Genomic DNA, 20,246 nt, shown 5'->3' with positions numbered 1-20,246 from the left:
CGATACATGATATTATCATTATTGTGCTAATGTATTTACAGATGTAGATGCCCGAAACCACAAGGCTAGTGAAGCTATCTACACTGTATGATGAATAAATCTCTTACCACACACTGCACGTCTACAGCGCGTTGCCACGTCCACGTATGATCGTCAATCTAGTCAATGTTCGTGTTTACAGTAGCCGCGGCTCTGCATGTGTTTCATCCCTCTACACCGCACACGTGGGCGGCGCAGCTCCAGCACAGATTCCGGAGCAGTTCAGTTAAAGCTCAAGTTTATACGAGCCGACCTGCGGCTCATTATGGGCATCCCAGAAGTGGCTGTCCATAATACAAAGCTAAAGTTAGGTGAATCCCCCACCTGCCAATGATTCAAATTTCCGTAGGCGGGATTTACGTTGTGACATAATAGCATCTGGAAAACAAACGCCGTAGTCCAAACGAGCAGTTTGTTGTAATTTTTGAAAAGGGACTTTTTAAAATTGAAATATCTCCCTTAGGAGTGGACTTTGAGATTTGTAACTTTATAGATGTTTTTTATGCCCAAACATACACACCACACACTAGCTAAAGTTCAAAAAGTGAAAAAGCATAATAGGACCCCTTTAAAAGAGATATTTATTATAAAAATTTGACTCAGTCATACCTCCTTAAAACGGCTCGTTTAAACACCCCCCCACTTGTCCACATCACGGGGTGAGTAAATTAGCATAACACCGCTCATATATATATGGAAAGAAAGAAGGCGTAACTTTTAATGGCTGTAGTAGTGTTGCAGCCGCCATGTTGTGGAGACGTGTGTTTCATTGCGAAAGCAAATGCCTTGTCGAAGGCTTGGTTGGCTTTCCAAATGAGGACACAACTAGAAATCAGTGGTTAAGTTATATTTACACCACTGTTTCGGAACAGTACAACACAAATATTTGCGTGATGCGCATTTCATGGGGGACTGTTTCCTGAACCTGGAAGAGCAGCTTACAATTCCAGCTATACACCAAGGGTTAAGGCTATAAAGTGGGGCAATTCCAATGTTGCAAGCACAGTCTGCGCTTCTGACTGATGGCCTGTAAGTACGTTTTCATATTTAAAAAATTCAGTACTGACTATTCAAACGCACCCAGCCGGCACATGACCGACCTTCAACGTTGAAATTTGGTTGAAATAAGGTCAGTTGTTGTTTCAACAGTGAAACAACGTTGATGTGACGTTGAATGCTCAATGGTTGAAGATCAGTCAACACATGACCGAAATTCAACGTTGAAATTTGTTTGAAATTAGGTCGGTTGTTGTTTCAACGGTAAAACAACTTTAATAAAACTTTGAATGCTAAACGGTTATATATGCCTTCAAAAGCAATTGATTATGATTATGATTATGGACATTATTATTTCATGAAACTTGTTTTACCTTACTGCTTTGATCATGATTGGTTCATCTGGCTGTCATTCAGGAAACTGACAGGTGAAACTGCGCGCGCCTTTGAAATTTAAAAAAATTGACCGTTACCGCATTTTCTTGTGAGGCTGTGAGCTGCGTAGACTGTATGAGAGCTGCTGCTTACAGAAATTATTCAGTTGGTCCCGAATTATTTTATATTTTCCTGTTATATTTTTATTTTGAGTAGTAAGGTTGTTTTACCTTACTGCTTTGATCATGATTGGTTCATCTGGCTGTCATTCAGGAAACTGACAGGTAAAACTGCGCGCGCCTTTGAAATTTAAAAAAATTTGACCGTTACCGCATTTTCTTGTGAGGCTGTGAGCTGCGTAGACTGTATGAGAGCTGCTGCCTACAGAAATTATTCAGTTGGTCCCGAATTATTTTATATTTTCCTGTTATATTTTTATTTTGAGCGTATTTGATTTGTGAGATGCCAACGGAGAACAAAAACCGGAACACAGAGGAAATAGACGTGATCTGCGACTCTCTGAAAACATACAGCACTGGCTAAATCAGGTAAGACAATAAGTATTTATTATAACCTTTTAAAAAATAGTACAAGAGTTTACAAATTGGTAAAGGACATGAAAACTACAGAAGTTAAATACTTGAGTGTGTGTTTGTGCTGCTTTATTATCACAGACAGCAAAAGTTAGAAACTAATCGCATTTAGAGCGCTAGCAATATTAGCTCATCTGGTCGTATATATATCTGGTGTTGTTGTGTGTTGCTAGTATTTGTTAATGTCTGTTTTTTAGAGATTCACATTTTCTATAACAGTCCTAAAGAGGACATACTTTATCTTTCTTTTCTGAATATCATATAATGGCAAATATCTTTAATTAAAATTAATTAAGATTGTTTAAAGGAATGGTTTAAAACGAAAAACTGCTTTTTAAGAAAATTTCAGTAAACCATTTATTCTTTCTCCTTGTAGAATCATTAAGGATCCAGCTTATTGGCAGTTTGGTAAGGAATACTTCATCTGCTACTTTGCACTGTCACTTCTGGTAGAGATTCATTGATCTTTTGTTATAAGTTTATTTAATGTAATACAAATGTACTCAATGTGATTTTACTTGTTTCACTAAGTACACTGTTTTGTTAGAATTGTGATTAAAACCATGTTGTTTTAAATTTTAATCTGAATACGTCAAAATGTGTTTAATGAAGTGTTGTGCACTTTGTTTCCAACTCCACTGTTATTGGACTGTAAAGTAAAACTATTGTACAAGATTTGTTTTGAATTGAGTGTTTTCAGTTAAAGATATTCAACAGTATCAAAGTTGGTATTTTATGAAATTTTATTTTTGGTGCTTTTGTTTATGCGGGACAGCACAGAAAGCACACAAGTGGGGAAGAGAGGAGAGGACAGCATCAGAAAGGACCCAGAGCTGGAACTCTTTCAAAGATCACCCGAAGCACAACCATGATATATGGACAAGGCTGTTGTTTTTATCAGAATTTGAAGAAACATTTTGGCTTAAAATAATAAATACATTTCATTTAAGGTATTTCCTGCATAAAGAATTTTAAGGCGATTGCTTTTTGATCCCTTCACCACTGACATGGTTTCTGTTGCAGGCTCCATTCTCAAAGTCTTTTACCCATTTGCACTGCACAAATGTACACATCTCTTATAATGAGACACATTTGTAAACCTGTTTTCACAAAACCATAGTTAACCACCAAATAAGAGATCAAGTGGTTTTAGTCAAAAAAGGTTTCTCTTGTGCAGCGCAAAATATGCATGTTATTTCTCAAAAACTTTTGAGTCTTTAACCTTCTGGGGTCTAGGAATTTGGAGAAGTTTAAACTCTGACATCTGTGTTTTTTTTTTTTTTTTTCTCCAGTATCTGAAAAAAATACACTATGAGTCAAAAGTTTTTGAACAGTAAGTTTTTTTTTTATTATTATTAAATAATTTCCTTCTGCTTTATAATATTTGTATTATTTAAAATAATATTTAATATTATTTAAAATATTTTAAAATGTAATTTATTCCTGCTACTCCAGTCATCAGTGTCACATGAACTTTTAGAAATCATCCTAATATGCTGTTCAAGAAACATTTATTATTATCAATATTTAAGCAGTAGATTTTTTTTTCAGGATTCTTTGATGAATAGTAAGATCCAAAGATTAGCATTTACTTGAAATAAAAAATCATTTGTAAAATTATATACCATACTTCAAAACTTTTATTTAGCAAGGATGCTTTACATTGATCAAAAGTGATAATAAAGACATTTATAATATTACAATAGATTTCTATATCAGATAAATTGTTTTATTTTCAGTTCATCAAATCAAACTGAAAGAATTCTACTGAGATGTTTCCAACATATTTTTTTTGAGCAGCAAATCAGAATATTAGAATGATTTCTGAAGGTTAATGTGACTTGATCATGAGTAATGATACAAATTCTGCTTTGACATCACAGGATTAAATTACTTTTTCAAATATCTTCAAATGAAAAACATTTTAAATAGTACAAATATATTTTATTTTATTTTTCTGTACTTTGGATTGGTGAGCAGAAGAGACTTTAAGAAACATTTGTTTTAATTTTACTGTGAGAAACTTCTGAGTGGTAATGTCTAAAGTCTGATTACTTTGTATTCATCACAAACTGGGCTACAATAACATGTGAGCAGAATTAATGTGTTTGTATTGTTTTTGGAAAATGTTTTCGACAGGTTTTTATTTTGATTTATACAGTGTATGTTTCCAAAATAAAACTTGTTTTATAATATTGATCATGTGTTAGTTTATTGAAGTTGACAGTAAACCCATTGCTGCTAGCCATTTGTTTTTTAATATGTACAGTGTTGATCTAAATGCAAACTGGTTGTAATTGAACGTACAGTTGTGTATTTACCGTTGCTGGAAGGTAAGAGACGGTGAAACTAAGTCGCTATTTCAACGGTGAATCAACGTCATAATATCAACGTTGAAATTTTTTGCAAATCCGAAAGGTTATTCACCGTTGATTCAAGTCGACGGATGACCATAACCCGAAAGGTAAGAGAGTGAAACAGAGCGCAATTTCAACGGTGAATCAACGCTGTTACTTCCACGTTGAAAAGACGTCACAATATCAACGTTGAAAATTTTTGCAAAACCGAAAGGTTTTTCACCGTTGATCCAACCATGGTACCTGACGGTGAATCAACGTTGAAATGCCGGCTGGGCAAGTTTTTAGCAGTGTAGACTAGTGCATGTTGTTACTCGTTCTACGATCGCAAATGCAGACATGGTGTTATGTTTACGCGGCGGTATTCAGCCAATCACAACGCACTGGATAGCTGACCAATCAGAGAACAGAGAACACCATCAATGATGAGTTTTGTAAAAATCGAAGCATTTCAGAAAGGCGGGACAGAGGAGCAACAATGATGTACAGTATGTGGAATATAATATGTTTTTTGAACCTCAAACTGCATAAACATTGCATTACAACAAATACACAAAATAATGGTTTTTTTTTTTTTTGCGACATCATATGACACCTTTAAACAAAGATTTGACATGACTTTTGTAGTTGTGATTTATTGGATTTTTAAAAGCATTTTTTTTTTAACCATTATACCCGATATAATATTTTAGAGCCTGGCATAAAAAGCAAAATAAAACATTCATTATTAAAATGCCCATGGTGTTATGTTATTTTATTAATTTATATGACTTTATTATTATTATTATTATTATTATTTTTACAGATTCAGAAATTACACTTTGAAAACAAAGGCCTGATATACCTCAAGCAAAATCAAAAAACAAACTGGTGTGTTATAATTTTGAACAAAATCAGGCCAAAACAAAGTGCGTTTGGAGTTTGTTCCGGGAGTTTAAAACAGCTGTTTTTAAAAGTTTACTCTGACTAGTAAACAACTTTGAACTACCATTGGCGATTAGATAATAGGTAGGTGTGCTCTGTGGCTCTGCCTTGTTTGATGTGGAAATCTTTTACAGATCATTTCTTCTCTTCAGTATGTCAAGTCAGACTAACTTTTACATGTTGTTTGAACATTAATGTGTGTTGGCAGTTTGTGTACACAACCACCCTACAATGATAACAATCCACCCAGTGGTATTTTTTTTAATCTTTAAAAGTATTATTCCCTTTTTAAAATCAGGTCATTCTCAGCTTCTTGTCGGTGTGAAGGCACACCGACAAAGGCCGCTTCCACGATAGTTGATTGACATGAGCGCCTTACCTCACCGAGCTGAAACAGTCGGACTCCGAATGCCATTGTGTCTACTCAGGTGCAGGGGAAGACAAGAATGTCTCTGATTGATCGACTGAGGTGTTCTGTTGTTGGGTGTAATAATGAACATAGCAGTAGTCATTTACTACCGACATCCGAGCTGCTGAAGATGCAGGGGATAACGTTACTTTCGTTTTTAAAAGGAAAGCGCTGATCTCAATCTACATATGCGTCTATGTGCGTGCTTATCGTTCCTGATGCAGCTTCACCCACAGCAGAAGTGAGTATAAGGGTTTTTTATGCATCTTTGCAACTGGCCTTTCTTAATGTGCTTTTTAGCAAGTTTCGCCGCTGAACGCGGCTAAAGTAAACATTACGGTTCATCATTCCAGGCAGAGAGAGGTGGGGCGAGTAGAGCTTTTTTTCATTTAAAGGACCATGCAATAAAATGAGTTGATTTTTTTCAGAGGAGATTTTGACAAGGTAAAAGGGTTTTTTACACTACTATTGAGAATTTTTAACCAAAGTATATTATAGACTTTTCATTAAGACCCTAAAGAATCATATGAACTTGGGCATTCGATGACCGCTTTACAGCAATCTGTTCTATAAAGCACCATATAAATAAATGTGACCCTGGACCACAAAACCAGTCTGAAGTAGCACAGGTATATTTGTAGCAATAGCTAAAAATACATTGTATTGGTCAAAATTATTGATTTTTCTTTTATGCAAAAATCATTTCTTAAAAATTTTCATTTTCTAAAAGAAGAAAAGAAAATGTATATACTTTTTAACCTCAAATTTTGTCTAGATCGGCCATGCGCATGCATACTCTGTGTAATCTGGGTCAATACAGGTTATGTCGAAAAACTCCAATCTCATTTTCTTCTCCAACTTCAAAATCGCCATACATCGCTGTTTTATCTTTTTTTTGTAAAAGCTGTTTGACCTTCTTTGCAAAACAATACACTGGGTTGGTACTTCTGCAGCGATGTAGGGCGATTTTGAAGTTAGAGAAGAAAACGAGATGGGATTTTTTTGACATACCCTAACTGTATTGACCCGGATTACACATAGTACACATGCACATGGAAGAGCTAGACAGGACAAGCATTTGAAGTTAAAAAAGTATATAAATAGTTTTTTTTTTTTTTTTTTTTTAGAAAATGACACTAGATAATTTTTGTTATGTGTTTATTTTGCTTGTGTGGGACTCTATAAGTTTTAGGGGCAGTGCAGCCACGCATGGAAGGCCTCAACTACAGCTATGTCTTTACTTTCCACCTGGGAGAAAACTCTCTTGACTGCCACCGAGTTAGAACAACATCTTTGGAGTTTGTCACCACTTCAACCCCAAAGAATTTGATTGCAACTTCAACACCATCAAACCAGCAAGCCTTTCATCTAAGACTTTATCCGGACACTTACTTATAGGCCAAGGCAATGCAAGTATCACACATTTAACTAAACAAAACAGGTTTATTATAAGCTGTATACCCTGCTGTAAAATGGTGCTGATGGTTTCTGCCGTTTCTCTTCCTGTATTATTACCATTCCGAAACTGGTTTAATCTGTTTTCTCCGTTCACAGAAGCGCTGCAGGTGCGTGATGTGAATCCGTGTTCTACAATATATCAAATGTTTTATTTTTGCTGGTTTCAAACACAAAAAAGCTGCATATTACCTGTTATTCATTTTTACTTAAATGTAGACCTAATGCTTGGCGGTTTGTAACATATCCTCAGATAAACTAACAATGGGGCATTGTCATTGTGACTTACCTATGATGAATTTACAGCTGAGCATGGGCATTTCACTCAATGACACTGCCGTACTATGCCATCTGACAAACTTTATTTAATACAGATTTTTTTTTTTTTTTTTGGCAAGCATTTAATTATTTTTGGATTATGCAACAGACATGCAACTAATTAATCCATGCAGTTAATTAATAAACCATCGATATCTGCCCGTTTCATGCTATTCCCGATATGCTGGTGGCTTTAAAATAATAAAAAAATCGGCTGATAAATTTCGGTGGCTGATAATTCGGTGCATCCCTAGTTGATATGAAATTACTAGGGCTGCAACAACGAATCGATAAAATCGATAAAAATCGATTACTAAAAGCGTTGGCAACGAATTTCATAATCGATTCGTTGTGTCGCGCGACGCAGAGACATTTGGTTGTTATTATATATATTTAAAAAAAAAAAAATGAGCGCAGAGCGGAGTGGACACTTTCGGTCTCTCTCCCGCACTGATGCCAGCAGAGTTCGGCACCTCATAAGCTGTGTTTCCATCCAAATATGCGATTTTAACTTGTGCGCAAAACTGGAACATTTGAGCATAAAGCACCGTTTCTACATTATATATATATGCTGCCCCGATTTATATCAAACATGTTTGATATTTAAGCCTACTTTGGCTAGCGTACTTTCACAGCAGCCAATGCTCGATCGCAAAACAGCTGCTGTACGGGTCGTTGGATAGTGGAGATGGAGAAAACTACTTCTATAGTTTTTGTAACACTGTCTGTCTGTATAATGTGTCAAAAACATACCACAACCGTAAGGAGAAAGAGGAGCTCTGCTGAGGTGAAATCGTCTCAGTTTTGAATAGGGCTGTGACGGTGGCACGTTCTTTTTTTATATATAGCCTACACTTCAGTCAGCTAACAAGCAGCCTAAAAACGCTAAAATAAATCAAAGAAATAATATATTTAATTAAGAAAGTAGCCTAAGAATATTATATAGGTTATTAAACAAACATTCCTTGTAAAAATGTCCGACAGCTCATCATTTTTGGCCGACTGAATTTCCAGTCCGACTGTCTTTTTTTCTCTTTCTCTTCCTCATTACACAGCTGCTGATTTTAATAGCAAAGTGATTACATTTATTTTCGTTCCTTTAATTTATAAAGTTAATTTAGAGATATATTTGGAACACTTTTTGTTTGTAAAATTCAAGTTTTTGTTTTTTAAAGTTATACCTAGCAAACACCGGCAGACAGATCAAAAGCCTGCTTAATTCATCGCGATTTAAATTAAAATCCATTGATATAAAAAACTTAAAACATATCACAATATTAGTTTAATCATTCAATCAATATAAATCCAAAGTTTGTGCGGAGAGAAGCGCGCTTTGCAGCGCATGGAGACGCCAGTGCAATGTGGAATTTCTTTTTTGCTCATAAAGGTAAGAGTATTTACCACCCGGGCCGGAACTGTAAAGGGTCTACCTTAGTTTGTGTGTACTAACAGTATCAACAAAATGTGCTCTTAAAGAAAACAAACAGAATACGCTTGATATCTTTGGTTTAAACAGGAGCGCTTCACAATAATTAACCGAAACCCAGGTAATTGCCTCACAAACACAATATCTATAGAAAGCTTTAAATTAATTATTTTACTATAAAACGAAATAATTAAAATCGAAAACAAAACTCTTTCATTAGCTAATCCATAAAGATGCATTAGGCATTAATGGGCAGATGGCAGGATCGTCAATTTCATCTTTGCAACACTGAATCAGAGTTTATTAATAAGTAATTCGAATATTTTCTTATTTTTTGCCTTGACACATTCATGGTAATTACTTTTGCTGGGGCTTTGAGGCCAGTTTTGCGTGCATTTGAATGCGGAACTCTTCCAGCTGGTCGCTGCTGATGGCAGGACACTAAACACCGCCATGGCAGAATGAATGTAGCAGAAAGTTAGTCAAGTTATCCCGTTCCAGCGTGCAAAGTCACATGACTTTTTTAATGCGCACTGAGGAATTTAATTTGAGAGGCTTCTTGATGGGAAATGCAGCATGTACACCACAGCAAGCCACTGTCTTGACAGATAGTAATTTTAGTTTATTTAGTCTATATATTTGGCAGATGTAAAGCATACATGTGTATGTTTTTTGTGTTAGTCCATTTTTATTTTATTATTATTATTATAACAGTTCAAGGAGCAACATGTTCGTGCACTTTCTAAAGATTTTAGTTCTGTTTTTGAATAAAGGGTTGTAAATCCCTTGTTTTTTATCCGATTCATCGATTAATCGAAAAAATAATCGACAGATTAATCGATTATTAAAATAATCGTTAGTTGCAGCCCTAGAAATTACACTGGAATATTCACTGGATGAACAGAACAGTTGATTGTTACATTAATATCGCTACAGTTACTTCTGCCAGCTGATATAAATAATTGCAAGTTAATGTCTAAGTATATTACACACACACACACACACACACACACACACACACACAATAATATTTTTGTAACATATACATTTTTTTTTTGAATACTATTAATTTATTACATCAAAACCCATGGTTTATGATGAGACAGTTAGCTGTGACTTAAAATGGCTAATTAAAAGAATTTGTTCAGCGCATCTTATGGACAATGCAAACTATGGAATAGCCATGTTAGAAAACAATAATAAAACTATAATTATACAACTATAAACTTAGAACTACAACTATAAACTTAATTATACAACTATATACAGCAACTATAATTAAATAACAATTCCTCATGGCATAGGTGACTTGTGGTAACTAACTGAAACAAAACAACTTTAAAATAAGTTTTTAAAATAAGGGATAGTTTACTCAAAAATTAAAGTTCTGTAATTATTTACCAAACCTGTATGACTTTCTTACTTCTGCAGAAAACAACATTTTGTAGAATGGTGCTAACCAAGTCTTTCTGTTTACCATTGACTACTATTGTTTGGGGGAAAAACAAAATGTTTTTCAAAATGTCTTCTTTTAAGTTCCACAAAAGAAATAAAGTCACAGCAGTTTGGAACAATATGAGGGTAAGTAAACCATGACAGAATTTTCATTTAAAATGTGTATTTAAGTTGAAGTACTTAAATGACTAAAACTAAACCTGACATAAAAAGCTAAATAAAGATATAAAGAAATATGTGATGTGTTTATGGTTGTATCCAGCAGGCACAATGCAAAATAAAAATACAAAATAGCCAATGTTGTGATAATAAAATTAGTCATTAAAATACCTTACAACACTTCCTCACAACGCTGATTTAGGTAGGAATGTTACCAACTTTCTGCCAACTTTTAGAAATGTCCCTACCAAGATTTGGCCAATTTTCCCCAAAGAAGGGTGTCTATACACTAGAGATCGCTCTGATGGAGCGTTTGACGGATAGGAATGTACAAGCTCCTTTCTGAGGGCGTGCAAAGAGCCATGTGAGTTTGAAATCAATTGGGAATACAGCAAATTGGATTTCCGAAAGCACATCTGGACCCACCTCTCTCAAATTCTCAAGGGTTAATGGTCATGTCATAATTTTATTTCGTGATTTCACTGGAACAGGAAGCGGATGAAAGATGAAAGCGTCTGTCTGTGGCAGCTGCGTGTGGGGAAGCGCTGCATACTGAATACTGCTGCCCTGTGTCACCTATGACCTGATTTTGCCACTGACCAGAGGGAAAGATAATACTTAATGTTTTTAAACGGTAAAATGAGGATTTAGAGTGAAATAGTCGGCAGTGTAGACAGCAGCATTGTTACTGTTAATTAAAACTTTTTTTTTTTGTTTATTGAAAACAAAAGCTAAAATTAAACATAATTATTAGATTAAAAAAAAAAACTGTTTTTGTGTGACCCTGGACCATTTTTTTTTTCAAATTGAGAATTATACATCACAATATACATTTTTAGGATAGGACAATAATTTTGTCGAAAAACAACTATTTGAAAATCAAGTTGCATATAATATGCAATGCATATTACTAATCAAAAGTTTTTATATATTTATGGTAGGGCATTTACATAATATTTTCATTGAACATTATCTTTACTTGATATCCTAATGATTTTTGGCATAAAATAATAATCTATAATTTTGACCCATACAATGTATTTTTGGCTATAGCTACAAATATACCTGCGCTACTTATGACTGGTTTTGTGGTCCAGGGTCACATATATCAAAATATTTAAAATGAAAATTAGACATGCTTTTGTGGCAATTCATTGAAATAAAACACGTTTAGAAAGAAAAAAATGAAAAATCTGTTATTATCTACTTTCCCTCATTTTTACATGTAAGTAGGGATGTAACGGTATTGTAAATACCGTCGTACCGCAATAGCAAATTTTTTCGATACTACCGTGGTCGCATGACTCGATAAAACGATAGGTCTTCTGAGAAAAGTTTGCTCAGGCGAATGGAGCGAAAGGGAGGTAGCGGGAACTACAATTCCCATCAGCCCAGGCGTGGCCATCATCCTTTGCGGTCTGTTGTCGCTACAGATCAGAGTATGTGAGCGGAGTGGAGCGGTGTGATTCTGAATGGAGGGAGGAGCGGATGTTTGAAAAGTCGGAGCGTCATGGTTTTAACTCGCTCCAAGACCACTCCACCACCGCTCCATCATGAGAACAATTCATGCCAACGGTCCATAATATAACTGCATATTAAGCAGGAATTCACATGCTAAACATATTTCGCTTGATAGAGATGGATCACTCAAATCAGAAATAATGTGAAGGCTATGATGACGGCAATGGACAGCATATGAGCGGTAAATTATAGTTCACAAGTTTGTTCTTTCTAGATACTTAATATTTTCAGGTGAAAGCATCATTTAAACAGGTACAGCACTTATTCACACGCAATCACTCTGTTAATGCATTAAAACAAATGTAATGGTATCCGATTTCGAATGAGCAGAAATCTGTAAGAAATGCAGCGATCCATAAGTAAAATAACTGACGAAATTTTTACTTTCATTACAAACTTTGCACTGCATATAGCATTAATTATACTCTTTTAATGCTGATGTTATTAGCTTGAAAGCTGGAGCGGAGCGATTATTAAATGCACAGAGCGCGGAGGGGAAATTGTTGCTGCTCCATTTCGCTCACATACTCTGATCCCAAGTGAGAGGTTTTTTTTTTTTGTTGCAGGGGATATTGTAAATGCCCAGAGATCCCAGCTTTTACCAGATAATGTTAATATGCTATTTTTTTTACCTGTCTCTGTCTGAATAAGTGAGTGTGTGAGTGCATGAGGTGATTGTTCTCAAATACTCATTCAGCACATGGGCCAGCTGCAATAAGTAGGCTGCTATTTTTATTTTTTCTGAGTTTTCAAGAATACTAAATTGAAACTTTAATTTTTTTTTTTTTTTTACATGGTTTAATAATTTTTTGTTATTAAAATTGAAGTTCCTGTTTCAAAGTGATAGATGGCTAATTTGTATGCCATTGATATGTTCAGTGTTCATGTAAAAAGTTTAATAAGCACTTCTGGCACTTTTTTCGAGTCTCTTCATTAGTTTTGTTTTTCCTGTAAATGATTCAATAAATACCGTACCGTGACATTCATATCGAGGTATTACCGTACCGTGAAGTTTTGATACCGTTACATCCCTACATGTAAGACTTTTATTTCTTATACAGAACACAAAATGAACTATTTTATATAATGTTGGTAACCAGAGGAAAGAAAAAAAGGGCTGTGACAACATGATGGTGAGTAATTGATAAGAGAAACTAAAATTACTAACCTACTAAACTATTATTAAACCTGAAAAAAGAAAAAAAAAAACCACAAAACTAATAAAAATGACAAAAGCATAAGCAAAAAGGCTAATTCAAAATATTATTAAATACTATAATAGTATACTAATAATATAATGTTGGTCAACAGTCATATCTAATATGATGGGTCAGAGAGAAAAGAATACCGGAAACGTCTAGGTTACGAAGGTAACCCTCGTTCCCTGAAGGAGGGAACGGAGACGTTACATGGGAATCGCCTGAGAGTCCAATCGTCTCTGAGCCTTATTCAAAAGGCCAATGAAAATTGGCGAGTGGCATTTGCATGCCAAGCCACGACCCGTACATACGGGTATATAAGATGGCGGCATTCACTACGACGTTACGTGGGAACAGACCCTATGGAACAGGCCACGAACCTGACGCGCGTTACGCACAACCCCACGTGCTGACAAGCGGACGTGTCAGCAGATGGAGACTGTAACGTAACCTTCCCAACGCCCTGGGGGCCAGTAGAGGGGGCCCCACAAGGATGCCAGATGTACTGAAGCATGGGTTGGGGGGCGGAGCACATGAGATTTTACATGTGGAAATAAGAATAATTCAATATATCCATCAAGGCTTTTAGGGATACACGAGGGAAACAGCGGTCTCCTCCGCTGGAATATTGAAAAAATAAGCCACAACCTGCGGGGCGAAGGAGACCCAGGCAGGATCACAGTCAGGGACTACTCCGCATCTAGGCCTGACTGCGGGGCACGGAGGACCCAGGGTTCGCCGGAGGGAACATTCTGGGAAATAGCGCACGGATCCACATGGGAATGGCGCAGCAAGCCGACAGCAGCCATCCTCCCGTTCACCTGAAGTCTTAAGTTAAGACACGGAAGGATACGGCCTCTACGCGGAGGTTGTAGAACCTAGCGAAGGTATTAGGTGTCGCCCAGCCCGCAGCCCTACAGATGTCTGCTAGTGAGGCGCCATGAGCCAACGCATGGGATGAGGCAACACTCCTAGTGGAGTGGGCATGAACACCTAAGGGGCATGGCTCTCCCTGATATAAGTAGGACAGGGAGATGGCTTCTACCACCCAATGGGCCAACCTCTGTTTGGAGACAGCATTCCCTTTCTGCTGATCTCCGAAGCAGACAGGAGGGGCTGCCGCGAGGGAAATGAGTTCTGGAAACCAGGTCCGGGTGGGCCAATATGGCGCAACCAACAAGACCTTCTCCTCGTCCTCCCTGATCTTGCACAGGGTCTGTGCAAGGAGGCTCACTGGGGGAAAGGCGTACTTGAGCCCCGGAGGCCAGCTGTGTGCCAGGGCGTCTCTACCGAGGGAAGCCTGGGTCAGAGAGTAAAAGAGCTGGCAGTGGGAGGTTTCGGGGGAGGCGAACAGATCTATCTGAGCCTGGCCGAAACGACTCCAAATCAGCTGGACTGTCTCGGGGTGGAGTCGCCATTCTCCAGGGTGGGTGGACTGCCGTGAGAGCTGATCCGCTGCACGGTTGAGTTCCCCTGGAATAAGAACGGCACATAGCGATTTCAGCCAGGTTTGACTCCAAAGGAGCAGACGGTGGGCGAGTTGTGACATGCGAGGCGAGCGAAGGCCGCCCTGGCGATTGATATACGCCAGTCGCGGTGCTGTCGGTGCGAACAAGCACGTGCTTCTGATGCAGCGTCGATCGGAAGCGACGAAGGGCCAGAAGCACAGCCAACAACTCGAGGCAATTGATGTGCAACTGCAGCTGAGGTCCTGTCCAGGAGCCCGAGGCTGCTTGCCCATTGCATACAGCACCCCAACCCATGGTGGAGGCATCCGTGTACACCACAACATGCCTGGAGACCTGCCCCAAGGGAATTCCGGCCCGAAGGAAGACAAGGTCTGACCACGGGCTGAAAAGGCGGCGACACTGCGGGGAAACACCAATCCGAAGTGTGCCACGGTGCCATGCCCGTCTCGGGACTCGATCGTGTAACCAGCGCTGAAGGGGTCTCATATGAAGCAAGCCCAGCGGTGTAACCGCGGCCGCAGCTGCCATATGCCCCAGGAGCCTCTGAAACATTTTTGAGAGGGACCGCTGTCTTGTGTCTGAATAAGTCCAGACATCTCAGCACTGACTGCACGCACTCGTTTGTGAGGCGGGCTGTCATATTGATCGAGTCCAGCTCCACACCGAGAAAAGAGATCCTCTGCACTGGGGAGAGTTTGCTCTTCTCTCGGGTTGACCTGAAGGCCCAGATGGCTGAGGTGCCGAAGCACCAGGTCCCTCTGTTCGCACAACAGCTCTCGAGAGTGAGCTACGAGAAGCCAGTCGTCGAGATAGTTGCAGGACAGCGGCATGCGCGTCCGAGTGGACAGTAGTGAAAAGAACGCCTCTGTACCTGGGCGGACGCCTGGCGAATTGAATCGCATAGCCGAGACGTACCGTCCGTATCAACCACCGCGAAGGGCTGGGAAGCTGAAGCCAAGCCTCCAGCCGCCTCGCCAGCGGTATCAAGGGAACGTTGACCGACATGACCGCGGTGGGGAAGCCTAGAGGGGGACAGGGAAGGGGACTGGCCCCAGAAAGGGAAAGGTTCTGGGGGGGAGTCTGACTGCGAAAGGCAGCGCTTACCTTCTTCCCTGGATCCCGCGCTGGCGATATCAGGTTCCGAGTCCGGTTCCGAGGAGTGTAAGTGCTGCTCGAAAGGGGAACTCGGGACCGAGGCCCCAGAGGTGAGGAAATCAGCTCTTTTTGTGAAAAAGTGGCGATGTTAGAGTACACAGCAGCTCCCGGCCCTCCACCGGGAGTGGGGACGTTGGTATGACTGTCCCCCGAAGAGCGATTTCCATCACCTCTGGGTTGCCCGCGTCAGGGACGTTTCGCAGCTCTCTTGCGAGTATTTTTGGCCGGTCCCTGAGACGCGGGCGGCGCCGCTCTCCTGCGGCCAGCTCTGCGCTGGGCTGCCAGCCTGGCTTCATGTACCTCGGCGGGAGTTGGAGCTGGGGTTGTTTTCGGAGCCGCAGGCTGGGCCACCGGCGGCGGGATGGTAGCTTCGCGGCGGGGCAGAATGTGCTTAATAGCCTCCGTCTTCTTCAGGACTGCCGAGAATTGCTGGGCGAAATCCTCGACAGTGTCACCGAAAAGGCCGCTCTGGGAGATGGGAGCGTTGAGAAAGCGAGCTTTGTCGGCGTCTGCCATCTGCGCCAGAGCCACAGATGTCGCTCCTGGACCACAGCCGTGGACATCACCTGACCCAGGGACCGCGCCGTGACCTTCGTCGCACGAAGGGCGAAGTCGGTGGCGCCGCGGAGTTCCTGCATAACATCCTGGTCAGGACCACCCTCGTGCAGTTGTTTGAGCGCCTGGGCTTGATAGACTTGCAGGGTAGCCATGGCGTGCAGGGCTGAGGCGGCCTGTCCAGCGGTGCGATAAACGCGGCCCGCAAGAGCGGACGAGCGTTCACATGCCCTGGAGGGTAGATGCGGCCGATCCCGCCAGGTGGCAGCGCCGCGCGGACATAAATGAACCGCAACAGCGCGCTCGACCTGGGGGATCGACTCGTATCCCCGGGCTGCCCCGCCATCGAGGGTGGTGAGGGGAGAGGAGCTGGAGCGCGGGCGGGATGAAAAGGGCGCCCGCCTTGTTTTAATCAGCTCCTCGTGCACCTCCAGGAAGAATGGGACCGGGGAGGGCACGGCGGCGCCGTGGGAGCCCTCCCCAGGAACCAATCATCCAGCCTAGAAGGATCGACCGAAGGCGCCAGAGGCACCTCCAACCCGATCCCCCTGGCGGCCCGGAGAAGCATAGCCGAGAGTTTAGCATCAACCTCGGACGGAGCAGCGACCACAGCGGGGCGCTGGCCGGCCGAGATGTCAACCTCACCCTCAGACTCTCCCTCTGACGCAGCGACAGACATCTCTTCCTCCTGTGGAGCGCCAAAGGAGATGCTCAGCCCGGCTGGCGGGGAAGCGTACTGCTCTGGCAGCTCAACGGGGCCACGCTGAGGTGCAGAAGGCTGCGGGGCTTTGGGGGCTGGCGGCACGTTCTGCACAGTAACCCGTAGGTCTCCCTCGTGTCTCGCCACGGCGGCCGAAAAGCATTGACGGCTTAACGACGCGAAGGAGCGGCGATTCTTCAACGTGACCATGGTCCTGCCTCAGCATGCTCTCGGCCCAGGCATGTTCATGTCCGTCTTGGGAGGTGAGGAAACTGCCACATCCAGAAGCGCACGGCCGGAAAACCATTCTGAAAAGAACGTTCTACACGGCCGTGAGAAATCACTCTTTTAGTCCCGGTCTGCCCAGGGAGGAACCGCGGCACTCCTGTGCACTGGGGAGGGGATCGCTCGCTGGAGAGCAGGAGGCTTTGTTTTGGCCGTGAAAACGGCCGCCCGCAGGATCCCGCTGACGGCTGCCAAAACACTCTTTTAGATTTATAAGCTCTTTCAGATAGGCAGCTCGTCAGCGGGGAAGAGTGAGCAGGAACGTCGTTTTTTTTCTTTTCTGTTGTCGGCTTGAGCAGAATGGCTCTGAAGCAAATATCTGAATGACTGGCTGCATGCCGCCATCTTATATACCCGTATGTACGGGGCGTGGCTTGGCATGCAAATGCCACTCGCCAATTTTCATTGGCCTTTTGAATAAGGCTCAGAGACGATTGGACTCTCAGGCGATTCCCATGTAACGTCGTAGTGAAACGACTGAAGGGGAATGAGACTTGCGATATTGAAGAAAAAATGTGCCTACATTTTGCCTGAGTTATTTTGACGCAGTAGCATTTTCTTTAAAACAAAAAAAAAGCCATGTAATTATTGCTTTAAGTGAATACATTTTAGTTGGACTTTAAAAATTATAATCTTAAAGCTGTCTCCAGGCCAAAGTTGCCACCAGAGCACACGTGTTATATTTTCTTCACATTTGCTACTATTTTAGTCCCAGACTGGAGACTCGAGTCCCTTATTGAAATACATTCCATTCCATTTGTGCAGAATATGGGCCTAGGACTAAATAATAAACCAATTAATTTACTTGGTATTGGTATTAGATGAGGTGGAAAGGATCAGTTGTACTCTCCCAAAGGAAAGGATTCAGCATGTTTATAACAGTTTACACAATGAAACAGTTTAACACTCATCAGTTACATTACAGTACATTAAGTAGTGTAAGTGATGCCTTTGATGTGTGCGTTGGATTGGACAGTGTGTGATACCTTGCGTTTCCTCCTGCCGACGCTCTTGTAGGTCCTGTGCTGCAACTCTGTCGAGGGCTGCATTTAGTTCCTCCTCCAGATTAGCTCTAAACATATCCAACAGCATCCAAATTAGATGATGGAATTATCACAGTGCCAAGTAATTGTATTTAGATTAATTATGTTATCAATACAACAAGAATATCAATACCACTTTTGAAATCTACACAATAGATTAGCCTTACATGTATACAGCAAATTAAATTCATAACAGTACAGTACGTACATCTCAGGTATGTATTGATTTAAAGAACAAGCTATTGAAGTGTAGGGTACAACGATGCTAAAGGCACACATTAAAAAAAGTGCTTTTTACTGTGTACAAAGTATATGATTTCAGAAAAATATTTTGTTTGTATTGAACATTTATGGAGCAACAGATTTTGTGTGAAAATAAATCATACAAGTAGTTTATTTTGTTTAAAAATCCTATAAATGTATGAGGTGGCAAGGGGGGCCTTTTACCCCACACACGGGGTAAAGGCTCACCAGCATGGGATAAAACAGCATGGGCACACAGTATTGATACAAATACTTTAGCTAAAATAATATTTTTTTTAATAATGTCTGAGTTAACACTTGTTCAAAACAATCACTCTAGCAAAGGTTGTACTATTTTCTGCTTACTTTGAGAAATACAAGAATTAGTTTTTGTTCAATAAATATACTGTCATTAAAATCTGTTAAAATAAAACATATTTTAAAATACAGAAACAAAATCATTTTAAAATGTAAAAAGTCTGAAAGCACTGAAGGTGATCCCATAGTAATTTAATATAGATTTACAATAGTAACAACAAATTATATTATGATTAACAGCATGTAAATATGATGGTTTTATTCTAAAATGATTTATTATCTTTAAGATGGACACCCAACATAATATATGATATTTACCATCTGAATCTAACAATATCATGTCAAATAGACAAATAGAAAAGCCTGCCTTCTATTAAATATCATGTTAATTATTGTGCCTTTTAGCCCCAACAGCAGGGGTGTTTTTAACCCCAAATACCAAGATATATTCAAGAATTGTAGCGATTCTCATTTGCTACTTAAATCTGCAACATTTTTAAAACATCAAATATTAGATCAAGTAAGCACAGAATCGACTTTGAGCTGCTGCCTGAGTTCGCGCCAAGCGTCAGCCAAAATCGCACATGTATCTTGAAAAGCGGATCTTTTGGAAAGTGCTACGTCACGTTTTTCTGCCATCTAGTGGTTTAGAGGAAAATAATATCAAAGGTGCCTTTTACCCTGGGGCACCTTTAGCCTCGTCATATCCTACAGTTTATTCACTGACTACAAACTAAAGAATAATGGAGATCAATCAGTATTTTCTCACAAGCCCCCTTACAGAAGGAATAAACATGCATAATCGGATTATGATAGAATTACTCTTGATCAAAAGACAAATTATGATGAGATCACTAGACCACATGCAATAAAAATGTAAATGTAAACGCCGTTTCCCCCGTTTTTCTCCCCAAAGACAGTGCTACAAAACTTTTTATGAACTTTTCCTTACCAACAGAATAAGAATTGACAGAAAAATATTACATGAATCCATAAATGTTTTTAAAATTTGGAACAGCAGCAATGTTTTAGTTAATGCAGACTCATGTAATATAAAGTAGCGATTTGCTTGGGCTCTATCTGATCATGCTGGAGATTAGATTCATGAGGATGTAAATGCGATCCATTCTAGATACTACCCAAATACAAAACCAATGTTAATGCCAGGTGTAAAGGACACCATAATGTCAAAATGTTATAATGTCACAATGTTAGTGTACATGAATTTACTCATTCCATTAATTTTGATTCG

At 40.0% G+C, this 20,246-nt stretch overlaps 1 protein-coding gene across 1 annotated transcript in view; it reads right to left on the bottom strand.

The window, feature by feature from the left end:
- The window catches only part of cntln (centlein, centrosomal protein), a 58,099-nt gene extending 39,629 nt beyond the window's left edge, over positions 1 to 18,470 (bottom strand). The window contains exon 1 of the mRNA XM_073842632.1: positions 18,377 to 18,470. Within this exon, the coding sequence (XP_073698733.1) occupies positions 18,377 to 18,470 (94 nt within the window). The remainder of the gene's footprint in view (positions 1 to 18,376) is intronic.
- Positions 18,471 to 20,246: the final 1,776 nt, after the last annotated feature.

This window comes from Garra rufa, chromosome 6 (assembly GCF_049309525.1).
Source record: "Garra rufa chromosome 6, GarRuf1.0, whole genome shotgun sequence".
Taxonomy (NCBI): Eukaryota; Metazoa; Chordata; class Actinopteri; order Cypriniformes; family Cyprinidae; genus Garra; species Garra rufa.
The sequence above is the reverse complement of the archived record's forward strand: the minus strand, read 5'-3'. Positions and strand labels throughout refer to the sequence as shown.